The sequence below is a fragment of the Atractosteus spatula genome, chromosome 2 (genome assembly GCF_055471065.1).
Source record: "Atractosteus spatula isolate fAtrSpa1 chromosome 2, fAtrSpa1.hap1, whole genome shotgun sequence".
NCBI lineage: Eukaryota > Metazoa > Chordata > Actinopteri > Semionotiformes > Lepisosteidae > Atractosteus > Atractosteus spatula.
This window is the reverse complement of record NC_142707.1, coordinates 65,279,991-65,295,673: the sequence shown is the minus strand read 5'-3', so window position 1 is coordinate 65,295,673 and position 15,683 is coordinate 65,279,991. Positions and strand designations below refer to the sequence as shown.

The 15,683-nt window shown below is 40.4% G+C and overlaps 1 protein-coding gene across 1 annotated transcript in view; it reads left to right on the top strand.

Moving 5' to 3' along the window:
* Window positions 1-15,683, top strand: part of LOC148840069 (membrane-bound glycerophospholipid O-acyltransferase 2-like) — a 132,592-nt gene extending 116,909 nt beyond the window's left edge. The window contains exons 7-13 of the mRNA XM_088907210.1: window positions 119-302; window positions 3,781-3,973; window positions 6,581-6,684; window positions 6,788-6,852; window positions 8,036-8,168; window positions 10,496-10,647; window positions 12,255-15,683. Coding sequence (XP_088763336.1) covers window positions 119-302; window positions 3,781-3,973; window positions 6,581-6,684; window positions 6,788-6,852; window positions 8,036-8,168; window positions 10,496-10,647; window positions 12,255-12,444 — 1,021 coding nt within the window. The 3' untranslated portion in view covers window positions 12,445-15,683. The remainder of the gene's footprint in view (window positions 1-118; window positions 303-3,780; window positions 3,974-6,580; window positions 6,685-6,787; window positions 6,853-8,035; window positions 8,169-10,495; window positions 10,648-12,254) is intronic.

Sequence of the window (15,683 nt, the reverse complement as noted above, 5' to 3'; positions counted from 1 at the left end):
ATAAATTAAAGCGTGTTTTTCGATTATTGTTCCTTAATGTTATTTTTAGTTGTTCTTTCTCTCTTCAACTAGGTTTGGCCCATGCTCATAACTGGTGTCATTTGTTTTTGCTATACAGGAGAATGCCGAGTTTGCTGGAGTATTTAAGTTACAACTGCAACTTCATGGGTATTTTGGCAGGACCCACCTGCTCTTACAAAGACTATATCAGTTTCATTGAAGGCACAGCCTATCACCAGAAACACTTGGAAGCAAACGGGAAAGAAAATGGAAAGTACAAACAGAGCGATCCTTCACCGAAGGTAGGCTGTCATTTCTTTCACTTTGATTCGTACGACTAATATGATTGATGAACTAGACTGCATATTAAATTAACCTAAAGCATCTCTTCAAACAAAACCTGTGACTTGCCCGACTGCGTTTCTTAGACTTGTTAGTTCTTGACTGAAGCTCATTGTTGTCATCCTTTCTGTGTTGTGACAGGCCTGGTCTCTGCCAGTCAGCTCACAATAAGGAACAAGTAATAGTAATACTCTATTGGCTGCTAACATGAAATGTTGTAAGATGTCACAGTCCACTTATGAACAAGTAATAGGTTTATTCCATGCTGAAAAAAGAAGAAAGAAAACACAACGTTTCGGCCGTGGAGCCTTCTTCAGGTGTGAGAGAAGGCTCACGGGTGGTGAGGTGTGAAGAAGGCTCCACGGCCGAAACGTTGTGTTTTCTTTCTTCTTTTTTTCAGCATGGAATAAGCCTATTACTTGTTCCTTTGCAGCCTATGCATGTTGACGAAGCTCCCCACCTGAACTACTACAGCTCACAATAAGCCCACTTTTAAAGATGCCTCCTCCCTGGAGGTTTTGTTGCCTAACGGCAACCTGACACTCATCATGACAAGCAGGCGGCTGGGATAAGCTTTGCTAATGTAATAAGACAGTGCAGGGCTTAACCCAGGTAGGACAATGCAGTAGAATGGGACAATTTCTGCACTGTTAGATTGACACTGTAAATAGTTTGCCACTGCAGCGGTTGGCATCCCTCTGTGTATTAGACTAAGTGCCTTATTGCAACTCAAGCGGCATAGGCCAATACGAAGGACCTTAGAGGAAATGTAAAACCTTTGTCTGAAGCTCTCCAAAACATAAGAATTACACAAGCAAAAACGTGAGCAAGGAAGCAGTAGCAGTGGACAAAGAAGGTGTGGGAAAAATAGCCAGAGCTACCATGAAAGAAATAAATGACGTGTGTCAGGCTAAGCATGAAATAATATTAACATTAAAGAGGCAGAAGTGTTACACGTACTAGAAGCACTTCAACAGATTTCCTGGGCCTTCTGTTAATAAACGTTATTCATCGAACGTCAAGAATGTCAAGAAAATTATTCCAACACTCGAGACAAGAGGAATACCCATTGATTGGAAGGTTGCTAATGTAGAACCCATTCACAAAAAGAGTGACAAAACTGAACCAAGTATTTATAAACTCATACGTCCTATGTAGTTCAGGTGGGGAGCTGCGTCAGCATGGGTAGGCTGCAAAGGAACAAGTAATAGGCTAATTCCATGCTGAAAAGAGAAGAAAGAAAACACAACGTTTCAGCCGTGGAGCCTTCTTCAGGTGTGATCCTGCTGATCCTGATCCTTCTTCACACCCAAAGAAGGCTCCATGGCCGAAACGTTGTGTTTTCTTTCTTCTCTTTTCAGCATGGAATAAACCTATTACTTGTTCTCATACGTCCTATGTCTGTTATGTGTAAAGCTAGGAAACACTAACCAGAGTTAAACTAATTGAAATGTATGAGAATGTATTTTAGATGTGGAGAATCTTTAGATATATTTGAGATGTATACTCATTTGCAGTGATAACAGTGCTTCTTAACTTCTCTCATGCCCTGTTTATTCTGTGATATACACTATAGTAAACTGTATATCTGATTTGCTGATGTGAAAATTTACAACTTCAGGGTTTTATTTCGTAAAGCACAAAATAACTTGTGTCAGCATAGACAGATTCTAACAGCACCTTTATAGAAAAATGCCATAGCTATTGTGAAACCAGTGTTTTTGAGATTTCATTGTAAACTGCAAGTCAGGTTAAAGAAAGTCTGAATCAGCACTTTCTATTTTAACCCTGTCTGGGTTTCCTACAGCTCACCAGGTGAGTCTATGAAGCCTAGCATTTATTCTCCTGGTATATCAAAAGTTAACTTAGCAGTCTTATAAACACACCAAATGTTCATACACATTTTCTGTGTCGCTACAGTACGACAAGCTTGTCAACTGGCACCTTGCAGTGCTTTCCTTTATCTGTTTTAGTTTGAATGCATCATTGTGGAAGCTTTTTTTTAAAATGGAGATGAATCCCAGGATGAAATTACACTAGTGTACCTAGTATAATAATAGCCAGCAGCTATATCACTCTGCAACTCACAACTGGCAGCCCACTGAAGCCCAGCAGGTGTGAGCCTGGTCAGTACCTGGATGGGAGACCTCCTGGGAAAAACTAAGGTTGCTGCTGGAAGAGGTGTTAGTGGGGCCAGCAGGGGGCGCTCACCCTGTGGCCCAGGCCGGTCCTAATGCCCCAGTATGGTGACGGGGACAATATACTGTAAACAGGCGCCGTCCTTCGGATGAGATGTAAAACCGAGGTCCTGACTCTCTGTGGTCATTAAAAATCCCAGGGCGTTTCTCGAAAAGAGTAGGGGTGTAACCCCGGCATCCTGGCCAAATTTCCCATTGGCCCTTACCAATCATGGCCTCCTAATAATCCCCATCTATGAACTGGCTTCATCACTCTGCTCTCCTCCCCACTGAGAGCTGGTGTGTGGGGAGAGTACTGGTGCACTATGGCTGCCGTCGCATCATCCAGGTGGGGCTGCACACTGGTGGTGGAAGGGAGTTCCCATTACCTGTAAAGAGCTTTGAGTGGAGTGTCCAGAACAGCGCTATATAAGTGTAAGCAATTATTATTATAGTGTTACACAGCGAGACAAAATAAGGTCAGGCTTCATCATTACAGTAAATCAAAAATCTACAGCGTCCTGTGTATTCTGTCATGAGTGACTTTATAAAACACCAGAGATGGTGATTCAAGATGCAAAACTGAGTTATAGTAGCAAATGTCTATAGTGTGACTGAAAAAAATGAATGAACATTGGCCTTTAGGACTTTAGGTGTAATGAGTGCATTGCCAAACCAAAGATGTCTAAGACTAAAAACACCATTTAGATTTGTCATTGGGACCTTCTGTTCTTGAATCTGTTTAAATCTTAACAGGATTCTCTGTATTTCACAGACTAATAGCCTTGTTCTTTTTCATGAACAACTTGTTCATTATGCCTCAGAAATCAATCATTAAAAGTATAACCAGCAGAACTAATGTGTCTGTTGCTACAAGGACTGCAGAATAAGAAGATTGATTCCATTTGAGGTATTTCTTCCTAATTTTCTGCCACTGCCAATTACGCAAGCCGTGTGCATGTGAGAGTGAACAGCTCGTTAGTTAAAAACATAGCCTCCAATAATATGAAGCTGTTCCGGCTAAAGTCCTCAGATCGTCATTAAAAATCATTGTTAAAATAAACTGGTGTTGAAAAGCAGACAAAGAATTCAGGTGGCTGATATTTCTTTTCCTCGTTCAAATACAACGCAAGTCACGTGACAGTGTGTCCCTACGATGCGTGTATTATTAGTGCTTTACAACTAGCCGTGTCTTTCCCACTCTTAAAACATGAAAGCTGCGGGGTACCTCCTGTAAACTGTGCTTTTCCTTTACTCTCAGACGGATGTGATTCACAAGCTGGCAGTGTGTGCAGTCTCTCTCCTGGTATATCTGACGGTCTCCAGAAGATTTACAGTGGAGCGCAATGTGGACGACGTCTTCACTGCCTCAACACCGGTCTACACCCAGGTCCTTTATCTCTACTTGTCTATGCTGGCGACCAGACCAAAGTACTACTTTGTGTGGACTCTCGGTAAGCGCCTTCTGTCGCTATCGGGTTCTTACGTAAGTGGACAAAAATCCAAGCGTTTTTACTGCGGCCAGTTTTCCAGACGTAGTGTATTGATGCATTACGTAATTATTCAGTCTCGCAGCACGCTTAGAAATTGCAACACAGCTAGTCGCTCTGCTCCTGAGGAGCTCATTAGAACTGAACATATTGAAGAGACTCCAGAATTCATTTCTAGCTGGGGTTTTTTTTGTGCCATTGATCAATAACGTCTAATAAAACGATTCATTCCTGTTCCATTAAAAGAGGTATTTATAGCACTGTACATAAAAGCAAAAAAGTGCTATCATACCAGGTGGCGTGTTTTTCTGTACTCTGTTCCCTAGCTAATGTGTTTTCTGTGCAACTGGATCCGGTATTTGGTATTTTGGACCCATAAAATTCCTCCTGTTGAATGAGTATAAAATTGGACATCCATTATTTCTGCATGGAAATCAATGACCCTGAAAATGAAAGTTTTGTGATACAGAAGTTAATTTAAAATTGTCCTAACCCCCCCGCACACATACACACACAACCCTTTATCTCAATAGATAAATATATAGTGACCCATTCAAATCCCTAGTAGTTACGCACCCAGAGTAATTAATTAGGTAAAAATGCCAGACTGAAAAACAGAAATACAAAAACGCAACATTCCACCTGTTAAGCCTTTTTCAGGAGAAGAGATGAGTCATTAAGAAGGTTAAACAGCAGACAGAGGAACTTACTTAGTTCCTTTGCAACCAACTCAAACTGCCGCAGCACCCTGCTCCATAATAAAGTGTATGTCAGCATCCAGAAAAATCGGAAGGTTAAAGGTTATAAATGCAGTTACCTTCATAGGTAACCCCAGGAAACCTACTGTAATTAGACTGTAATGTCAATAATAAGCTCAGGCATTCTCAGGCTTTGTTCACCAAGAAAGAAAAGGAAATTTAAAATGCTTCAATAATACCACAATTCCACATTTCGTATCCTCCTCTATTATTGTAATGTTAACGTTGGCTTGCTTAAGTACTTAAACTCCAGATGTAAAAATAAATTTGAGTGCCAATTATAAAGCTATTAGACCTCTCAAGGCTACAAAGGAAACCTTGCTGTTCATGAATGGCATAGTGCTGCAAGGTCTCTTCCACAGTTGAAGCCTGTGTACATCATGGTTAAATAAGTAATTTGGTTGCTGTCACTGGTTCAGTGGTTAAATGTTTGCTGCTAACCTGTGCAGTCTTGGCTTGCAAATCAGCAGGGCCTAAATGTGACTGTTCAGCATACACTATCAACATATGAGAAAATCCAGATGAAGCCAAGTCAAGGTGTATGTTTCACCAAGACTGGAAGAGTCTGTAATGTTAAAATACAAACAGCACATTTCAGTTCTTCAGCTGGACTGTAGATGTAGTTGTATGGTATTATACTGCCCTCTTGTGTATTTGTGAGGAATTGGAAGCCGTTCATTTCTAGTGTATTTGACATGACTTTTTATTTATTATTATTATTAATGGTGTTATGAGTTAAGTGGTATTTAACAAATATCAATACAAAGGGGCAGTGTTATCGATATACAAAACAAAAAACTGTGTCATTAATAGAAGCAGGAGATGCATGAACTAAACACTAAAAAGTACAATTTATTTTATTTAAATGAGTTATTTTATCTTTAAGTGAGTTGGTTTAAATTGTGTGAAATTTGCTTTCTTATCAATTTTTTATTTTTTCCTTAAATTTGCAGAGCTTTAAGCTTAAGACTTGTTGGTAGCATTTAAGTTATAATGTGTAGTAACGAACAACAATAATGTACTAGTAACTGACTGCTTCTAGTGATTAGTAAAATGCCTGATGAAGCTTAAATTATACTCCAAAGTTAATGTATTATTCATTGACAATGAATAATGCTAATAACTCAGATCTTGTCATTTGATGTGCAATTATTAAGTGTCATTTTAAACTCCTAAACTGAAGTGTTACCAAATCATTTCATATCACAGCTGGAACTGCTATTGATTGGTGGTGTTTATTCTCTATTGAGCAGAGGGGTAGAATTATCTGTGAAATTCTTATTTCATGCTTCAGAAGGTGCATTGGAAGTGTAGAATTATTTTCCAAACCTATTTTCTCAATGCATGTGTTATTATGGGGTGGGGTGGTAGTGCAGTGGTTAGCATTGCTGCCTCACAGTGCTGGGACGCTGGGACGCTGGGACGCTGGGACGCTGGGGCCCTGGGTTGAATTCCTGGGGTGCTATCTGTGTGGAGTTTGTATGTTCTCCCCGGGTTCATGTAGATTTTCTCCTTCAGTCCAAAGACTTGAAGGTAGGTTAATTGGCCTCTGGGAAAACGGACTCTGGTGTGAGTGGGTGCGTCTGTGTGTGCTGGCGTCCCATCCAGTGTGTGCCCTGCCTTGCGCCCGTTGTTTGCCAGGCTAGGCTCTGGCTCCCCGCCCAATCCTGAATTGGATGGAGCAGTTGAAAAATGGACAAACGTCTCGTTCTGTTTGAACAGTGCTTGATTAAGGTGCCCGGCTTCATTCTGCCTTTTTCGGACGGTCCCTTTCACCATTAACAGGCTCTCTTCCCCTCTTGTTTTCGGACAGCGGATGCAATCAACAACGCAGCAGGATTTGGCTTTAATGGCTATAACAAAGATGGATCGCCGCGATGGGATCTGATCTCGAACTTAAGAATAGTGGACATAGAGGTGAGACTTCCATTTCCATTTCGGCGTGTTGTCGATAGATGCAATTTTTCCTACTGCAAAATGGAATTTTTTAATAAATACCTGCTGTTTTCTTTATTCGCAGTTTGCCACCAGTTTTAAGATGTTTCTTGATAATTGGAATATACAAACCGCACTCTGGCTCAAAAGGTATGGAAGACGAAAAGCATAGTTTGTTGAATGAATACTGCCACAGTAGAATCTGTTGTTAATACAGTGTAGTGAAAAAAACAAGTACGCTCCCTTAAGGTTTTAGGGCTATTTTCTTTACCTCACAGCACGGGGATTTCCATACGTACGTAAGGTCGGAACAACAAGTTATTAAACCCGTGACGCACCTTAGTTCATGAGCCTGCAACACACCCTGAAATGTAACAGAAGAGCTATAAGAAAAGGCAGGAGCGCTATAAACGCAAACGGGTTGAGAATTCCAGCGGGTAGGAGCAAAAGAGTCAGAAGAACAGTGTCCGGGAGTAACGCGTTTTGACCTCACAGCAACAGAAAGGGCAGAATCCGCAAAGAGGACCGTTTCGTGTGGGAAGAGAGGACCCGCCAGGGGTGAAGCAGGCGACTCGCTGGTTCTGATTTGGATTCAAGGTGTTCAAGGTATTATTGTCAGCCAGCAGCTATATCACCCTGCAACTCACAGCTGGCAACCCCACTGAAGCTCAGCGGTTGTGAGCCTGGTCAGTCCCTGGATGGGAGACTTCCTGGGAAAAACCAAGGTCACTGCTGGAAGAGGTGTTAGTGGAACCAGTAGGGGGCACTCACCCTGCAGTCTGTGTGGCTGACGGAGACACTACACTATAAAAAGGCGCCGTCCTTCGGATGCAATGTAAAACCAAGGTCCTGACTCTCCGTGGTCATTAAACATCACAGGACGTTTCTCAAAAAGAGTAGGGGTGTTACCCCGGCGTCCTGGCCAAATTTCCTATTGGCCCTTACCAATTATGGCCTTCTAATAATCCCCATCTCTGAACTGGCTTCATCACTCTGTTTTCCTCCCCACTGAGAGCTGGTGTGTGGTAAGCGTTTTGGTGCACTATGGCTGCCGTCGTATCATCCAGGTGGTGCTGCACACTGGTGGTGGTGGAGGAGAGTCCCCATTACCTGAAAAGCGCTTTGAGTGGAGTGTCCAGAAAAGTGTTATATAAGCGTAAGCAGTTATTATTATTATTGTTGTAATTGTATGGCGTGAGAGTGTTTTCTTGCTGCTCTAGGAGGTTTCCAGCGCGCGTTAGATGACAGAGAACCCGTACCACAGTATGACTGCGCCACAGTTTCTTGTGTTCCAGCCGCGTAATGAGCTGATGCTTTTTTGTGGTCTGCCCAGGGTCTGCTACGAGCGATGTCCGTACAACCCCACGGCCGCCACCTTCATTCTGTCAGCGATGTGGCACGGCGTGTATCCGGGATATTACATCACGTTTCTGACTGGCATATTAATGACATTAGCTGCACGTGCAGTGAGTACCAAACACCCCAAGGTTATGTTTTAAACACAGTGAATGGACTGGGGGTTATGAAATCCTACTTCTTTTTTGAATTATGTGGGAATATAGTAAGAAGTCTAAATAAATGTATTTTAGAAAAATCTGTGTAAATACAAAGAAGTCGTTAAATGAGAAGCAGTCAGAGTAAAATGTTTTTGTTCCTGTAAATTGATGAGGAAGCTCTCTATTTTAAGACTATATAATATATTATGTAATATATAATATAAAGACTGAAGAGTTTGGTATCCTTGGTACTGTATGAGGTTGAACGTCTCTGAAAGGCTCTGTTAATTAAATCAGAAAAATGTTGAAAGTAAAAATTTCGAAATTGCTTAATTAAAAGGGTACATCAAAGTTGGGGTATAACTTCAGGCAGTCAAAATGTGTCTTAAATAATGGCAGGTCCTGACCAGAAATATCAGTTATCCAGCCCTAGAATCTAGCAATGTCGAGGCTCTTGGGAAATGCCAGTCTGTCTTATTTTTAGATCAAAAATGAACTTTGGACATTATTTAGATTTAGTACAAGGAGACCTGTCATTCTTCGTAATACTGCTGATGAATAAGATCTCTTTTCTGGAAGTGAAATTTAAGGCACAAGAAAGGAAACACTTATCTGTAAAACGAAAGCAGTGAGCCCAGTCATTCTGCAAAGGTAATATCTGTCTGAGGCTAATGAACCGTCAGACGCTGTTGTTGATTTAAAATGGATTTTAACCCCATGGATGACAGTGTTCCTGAGCCATGTACAACACGAGTGTGTTTGAAAATATATAAATACATTACAATTTAAACTAGGACTATTACAGCTTTTAAAAATGATTAGAACATGATATAGATTTTATCAGCTATACTGATAAAAATGTGCACAGGATTTTTTTAATTCAGTATTCCTCAGTGGTCCTACTTAATAGATAATGGCTCCATGATCAGAATAGCTGAAATAATCTGTAAACATTGTACAGCTCATTTGGCTTCTTCACTAGACTTTGAAATTGGTGTTCTTTTCCAGCATAAAAAATAGATATCCCTGCTTTTTAAACTTTTTAAAGGGTCTTTAGACTTAGTCTTTTTTTAATTTTATGAAGCACAAAAAAAACAACAAATGAACAGGTGATTGGAAGCTTGAGGGCATTTCTGACATTATTTTCTTTCATTATAATAATCCTTCAATTAGGATAAAGAAGCATATAATTGACTTTATAGGAGTGTTACTGCATTACAGTTCTTTCAGCATAAAATTAAATTAGTGAAAAATATTTGAACATCATCCTTCATCCATATAAACAAAGATAGCTGGCCTACTTTTTCAAATATATATGTGCAGTATATTTAAAACTCAAATAGTCTACATCTTCACTTGGAATTTACTATAATAATGCTGAAACTATTACTGAAATGGAAGATAAAAGGTAATTAAATTTTTTCCAGTAGACTGACCTCACTTCCATTATAGAAGTCTGTGCTTTCAGAAGAGGTCTAAATTTAGCTAAAATGGTTTATCAGGGCTTAACAGAATAAGCTAAACTTTCAGCGGTGCTTCAGCTTTCCAGAGGCCAGAGACACAAAATGGATGGAACAGCTTTCACAGCGTTAAACGCAGCGTTAAATATTCTGTCTGCTGTGGAGAGATCCATCTGACCTGACTCTTCAAGGAGCTTTCTGTGAAACACACAGAGATTAAGGTTTTTACGGCTGTCAGGTCAATTAACAGGGTGGATATCTGTCAGCCTGTCCAATGTTTTGGGATGGCGGGCTACAAAAAAAATGAGTCAAATGGCAAAGTAGCCTTTCACCTTTGCGTCATGGTGACAGTCCAAACCAGGAGTCCCGGACTCATTTCCTGGAGGGCCTAGTGTCTTCTGATGAGCAGTTCAGGCAGCTCAGCGAGATGGTGTCTCACTCTGACTATCGCTGGTAATGACCTGTCTGTACGGTGATGTCACTCACCGCTGGCATTCCGGCTACTGGAAATCTGGAAGGCTTATATAGCCAACCTTGTAAAAAAAAGTTGAAAAGTTCCTGAATTAGAACCGACTCCGACTGTCTGATCAAAAGACCTGCACCCTTCAGTATAGTAATAGACAAGTGATATTATTACAGAGATCATTTATGTATTGTATGAACAATATGCCTGTTATTATGCAAATATTCTGCACCAATTCTGCATATTATACATTACATTTATTTCCTGAAATAAATTGATTGATATGATCCTGTATCATAAAGGTAATATTGAGCATATTTAGTGTGGAGTAAAATAATGTATGCTATCAATCTCTCTCACCCCCTGCTTTCCAGTTAAGACACAACGTGAGACAGTACTTCCTGGCTTCTTCGACACACAAACTCATCTACGATGTCATAACGTGGGCAGGAACCCAGATTGCTATATGCTACACAGTGGTGCCATTTGTGCTGCTATCTGTGGAATCATCTCTTAAGTTCTACAAGTAAGTATCAAGGTTTCAAAGGCTGTGTTCATAGACTATTTTTATTTTTTTTTGTTTTGGCTGGTACTATTAAAAATTCCCCAAATAGTGCGAATACAGGCTGCAAATATACTGATGGAAAAAAGAAACGCTACACCTCCTCCTCCACACTGGCCCTCCCGTCTGCATCGAACAGGCTGAAGAGTGACCCATCCATGAAGAGGACCTGATGCCACTGCTGACGAGTCCATCGCAGCCTCTGTCTGGCCCAAGCCAGTCGTGTGTGACGTCTAGGAGGAGTGAGCAGAGGGCCCCTGACAGGCCGCCTTGCTCTAAGGCCAGCAGCATGGAGCCTCATTGTCCTGTCACTCATTCGGGCATTGTGTCTGCTGGCAGTTTCAGCAGCAGTACGGGTGGCAGATCTGAAACGATCTCTCAGATGGACCAGACTGATGTGTCGTTCATGCTCTGGTGTGGTCACTCAAAGGTGACCATCTTGGACGAATGGATGGATGGATGACCATCTTGGACGGTCATCTGTCCTACCGGTCTGCTGAAACCTTCTCTGCAGTCGGGACACAGTGGAGCGGCTTACTCCATACTGTCTGGCAACGCTGGCACATGACATGCCTGCCTGCAGCATGCCAATGTCCCTCTCCCTTGCTTCTGGTGACATTCGAGGCATTATGGAAGTGTGGCCTTTTTCTTGCAGTGACCTAAGCTTTGAATTAAGGCCTTTTAAAAGGTGACCTGATCAGGCACTGTTCCACCTGGACCTACTGGGTAAAAGTGCACCTAATGAGCTTTCGTGTGATTAGCAAGTTGCAATGCCTCACTGCACAAGCTGTATTGCTGGTCATAGGGCTTTAAACAAATTGACAACTTTTTGTGAAAGTACATAAGCTTTAACTATAGTATTCTCATTCCAGAAAATGATGCGTTTCTTTTTTCCATCAGTATAGCTTTCTTTAAAATAAAGGTATACAGTATAGGAAGGCATCTAATAACTGGAAAACTTACATTTTGCTATTGTTTTTGCATTTTCATTACCATTAAGCTTTATCCAGACAGTTTAATGAATTGATAAAACAATGTATTATGTGGATTGAAATCAAAACAGATATTTTATGACTGGGAGATCAAAATGAATTAAAAGGTTGATACTGTCTTCTTAAGGAGATAAAATATTTTAGTGGTATTAAAATTAATCATTCTTATTAAGTAGAAATTCTGTAACAATAGACTGGTTATAACAACTTATTTATCACTTATGCATATGTGGGAATTAAGTCAGAATAGCCAGTGTGGATTGTTTAATCTCACTTCGGAATTTCAGTGTGGAGCGGCTTTAGAAATCCACAGAATTGAGTAACATTGTTATGATTGCACTGTAATTCTAAACAGGGGAGCAGATGTATGTAGAGCAAAAGAAAGGAAGTCTCTGAATAATGATTGTTTCCCTCTTGGTGATGCCTTCATTACATCCAACACATAAAAGCTTTTAGTGCCTGTACTGTACAGTATGTCATTCAATTTGGAAGCCATCTGTGTTCCTGCTCGTGTGTCTTGTGCTGAACCTTTGAAACAACTCCTGTCAAGTTAGAAAGCAATCTTTCCCTCCTTTCCAGGTCCTGGTACTTCTGTCTACACATGGCGTGCTTGCTGTTGGTAATGGTGTTACCGGTGAAACCAAGGCATAAACGCAACAGCCACCAAGAGAACAGTCTTCAGCAGGCACATCCGCAGGGGCAACCAGCAGTACAGAACAGCCACGCCGCCACAGACAACAACTGCAATCAGAAACAGAAAGCCACATGAAGAATGGTCCTGGAGGCAGCGTGGTGAACTCCAGAGCACTGATGCAAGTGCCGAGATTCTTTTTTTTTTAAAGAAAAAAAAACCAACAAAAACAACCTTCCAGTAGCACTAAGGAGAGGGATGAATATTACTTGAAGAAGAGGGAACTCATGCAGAGCACTGTAAACTCAACAAATGAGCATTGTCAAAACTGAGTAATAATAATCGTAATGGGGACGGGGGAAAATACAGTGGTTTAATCCAGTGGCAGTATGCAGAAGTATGCAAAATGATTTTTTAAAGTTGCCTTAAACCCTCTATCTACTAACCGGCCCCAAGACTGACGTACACGTGCAGTGAATTTTGCCGTGTGTTTCAAGAGGCTCGGTAACTATGGCGACAATAGCAGCGCTCTTCGGGGGTCAAGGTTCAAGCAGCAGGCGTTGCTGTCTTTGGCAGATCGTGGTATTTAGAGGGTTTTGGTCCTTGTAAAGAATACACTACGACCTCTCCAGTTTTTGAAAAAGAAATAGAAAAAACGTGACGCTGTGTTCGATGCCAAGCTCCTCGGATAAGCCTTAGGATCCATCCATGCCATATTGATTTGTTTCTGGGTTTCTGTTCTAAAGTCAAGAGGTCATTTTAATCTTGTCAGTCCTACATCGTAATATTCCTGAGCATGAGTGTTAATGAGAAATATGACTGTACGATTAATGGACATCTTTGCCATGACTGTACTTCTGGTGCAGCTTAAGGGTTCAGTTTTTTTGTTGTTATTGCTTTTCTGTGGATTCATCCCACTTGTTCTCCCCTGCAGTTTTAAAATCCATCGCAGGTTTTTTTTTGAGGAAACTCAAAGCCTTGTCAATAGCAGCACCTTTCCTCAGTGTCAGCCTGACAAGCTCAGATCAAGGGAGGATCACAGAAACAAAAGCTTTGGATAGTTACGGTGCGATTATATGGAGGCTTAAGGGTCTTCTGACATGTGTCCTGCACTGCAGTGTCACAGGTCCAGGAAGGACACCAAAGCACCAGTGAGTCTCAGTCACAGCCATCACGGTTAGATCTATGACTGATTCCAAAGCCACACTACAGCTCAAAGGCTTTCAATCCCAATTTGACAGACATTGCTTCTACACACCACTGAATTCTGGTCAAATACTGTCACCCATTTTTTAAAAATGTTCCTTTTAGGTCAGTCTAAACAGCAAGCATTGGAAATGAAAGTTAAGTCATTTTAATTCAAATTAGTGGTTCAGGAATGTGGTTAATACAGTTGCAGCTAACGTCGACTTTATCCCTAGTTTTTAGTGTACCCGTTGAAAATTTAATGAAAAATGCAAGATCTTATGAAGTATCAAATGATATATAACAGAAAAATGTTTTTAGCTACTGAACAACCGATTATCAAACTGAGGTCAGCAGCACAGTTACAGTATACAGTATGTAATATAACCAGCTGAAAACAGTGCTTTGTTTTCATTGTAGCCTTTTAAGGGATATGACCTTAGGATTTCTAGTCGTTCTTTAGATTCACAGCAATACAGTATATTGGCCACTGATCTTTCTTTCTGTAAGGTAACTTTATTCCTCCTATAATCATTATTTTGAGATCTAGTATGTTTTATAGACTTGAGTTCCTGTTCATGCAGGGGTGCTCTCAGCTCTGCCCTTTATCTCCTGGGATGGCAGCCACTGGATATTCAATTAAATTGGCATTTGGGCACTGAAGTTGTAGTGGCATATAGTTGATTCGTAGTGTGAAAGGCCTCTGTTGTGATTTCCTGTCTTTCTGCTAATATTTCAGCCTTACCTATCTAGTCTGTGTTACTGTTTACTTCTGCTGTGTAGAACTTCTCAGTAATCAAGCAATAAATCTACAGGTATTACTACAAAGTTAGAGGTTGTAGTTCAGTGTGCAGTTATTCTGGTAAGAGTTTGTATTCTAAGAGGAAATATTTTGAGTGTTTCTTTCATGTCATGGGGGGATAAAGGTTCTTTCAAAATGTATTTGTTTAATGTAGCAATATCTCTTTTGCTGGAGAGATGGTTAATGTATCTTCCTGTTGTTTTATCAGCAAGCTGACTACTTTCTGCCTCTAACAGGATTAAAATATTAAAATCAAATTTTAATCATATTACTTATTGTATATCTGAGTGCTGGTCTAAGGCCTTGTGTGCTCTAGTACGAGTTTTAAGGTTTAAACTCAATGCAGTTTGTAGTAGACCAGCCTCAAGACTAGAAATGTCATTAGGAAAGTATTATAATCTGTGCTTTCCCTTTGTTTCATTTCAGACTTTTTTTATTCAAAATATTATGTGTTGATTTTCTGTTGCCTTTCTTCTCACAATGTTGCTTGTCCTGTCACTCTTGCTATTCCAGCAAAAAACAGGATCTGGAAAGATTCCTAAAAGCTAGAGTCAGGCGTAAGACCTTTATCCAGTTTAACACCAGTTTAATGTAGTCCTCATATATTCATGTCTCCCACTTCTTTTCCTTTCCTTCAGATTGGAGTTTTATTTTGTTCCTGTCTTTCTTTATGAAACAGTTGGCAGTCATGGCAAATGATAAAGGAGAAGCAGCAATACTCTGTAGTCCATGTTGAGAAAGATGGAAAAGTGCACACAATATGTACTGCTCATTTTCAGGAGCTACTCTGCACTATTACAAATCCAGCAGCTGTTGCACATCGCGGGTTCAAACATTCTTTATATGGTAAATTTCGGTTGAGGCAGTTTCTTATTTTTTTAGCATTGTTTGAGAGTGTGTGGCAATAACTAGTGTAGTCCTTTGTTACTTACATGATTCCGTACATCTGATATCTTGTTGACACGTTGTTTTTATGTTATGTTAGTAACTGACCCTCGTTGTAATTTTTCAACCAAAGTAGCCATTGCCAATTCCAAAATGTGGGTTTACGAGATGAAGCAGAGAAGAAACTTTTTTAGAAGCCAGGGATTTGTTGGCTTTAGCTTTTTGACAGGTGTACAGTATCTCCTGGAGGGGACTTTAAAAAAGCAGTATAAATATGTACTGTAGATTCACTATGGTTTGGATTTCTTTAGATTCAAATCCTCCAAATGACCATTTAAAATTCCCCTTGTGGCACAAATTAGATGGCTTAACAAGGACCTAGATAGATAAGACTTTATTGATTCCGAAGGGAAATTGATGTGTTACAGCAGCCCAAGACAAGCAAAAAAAACAGGCATCGGGATAGACAAAAAATTAGAATACGAACAGTAATACAAAATAAAAA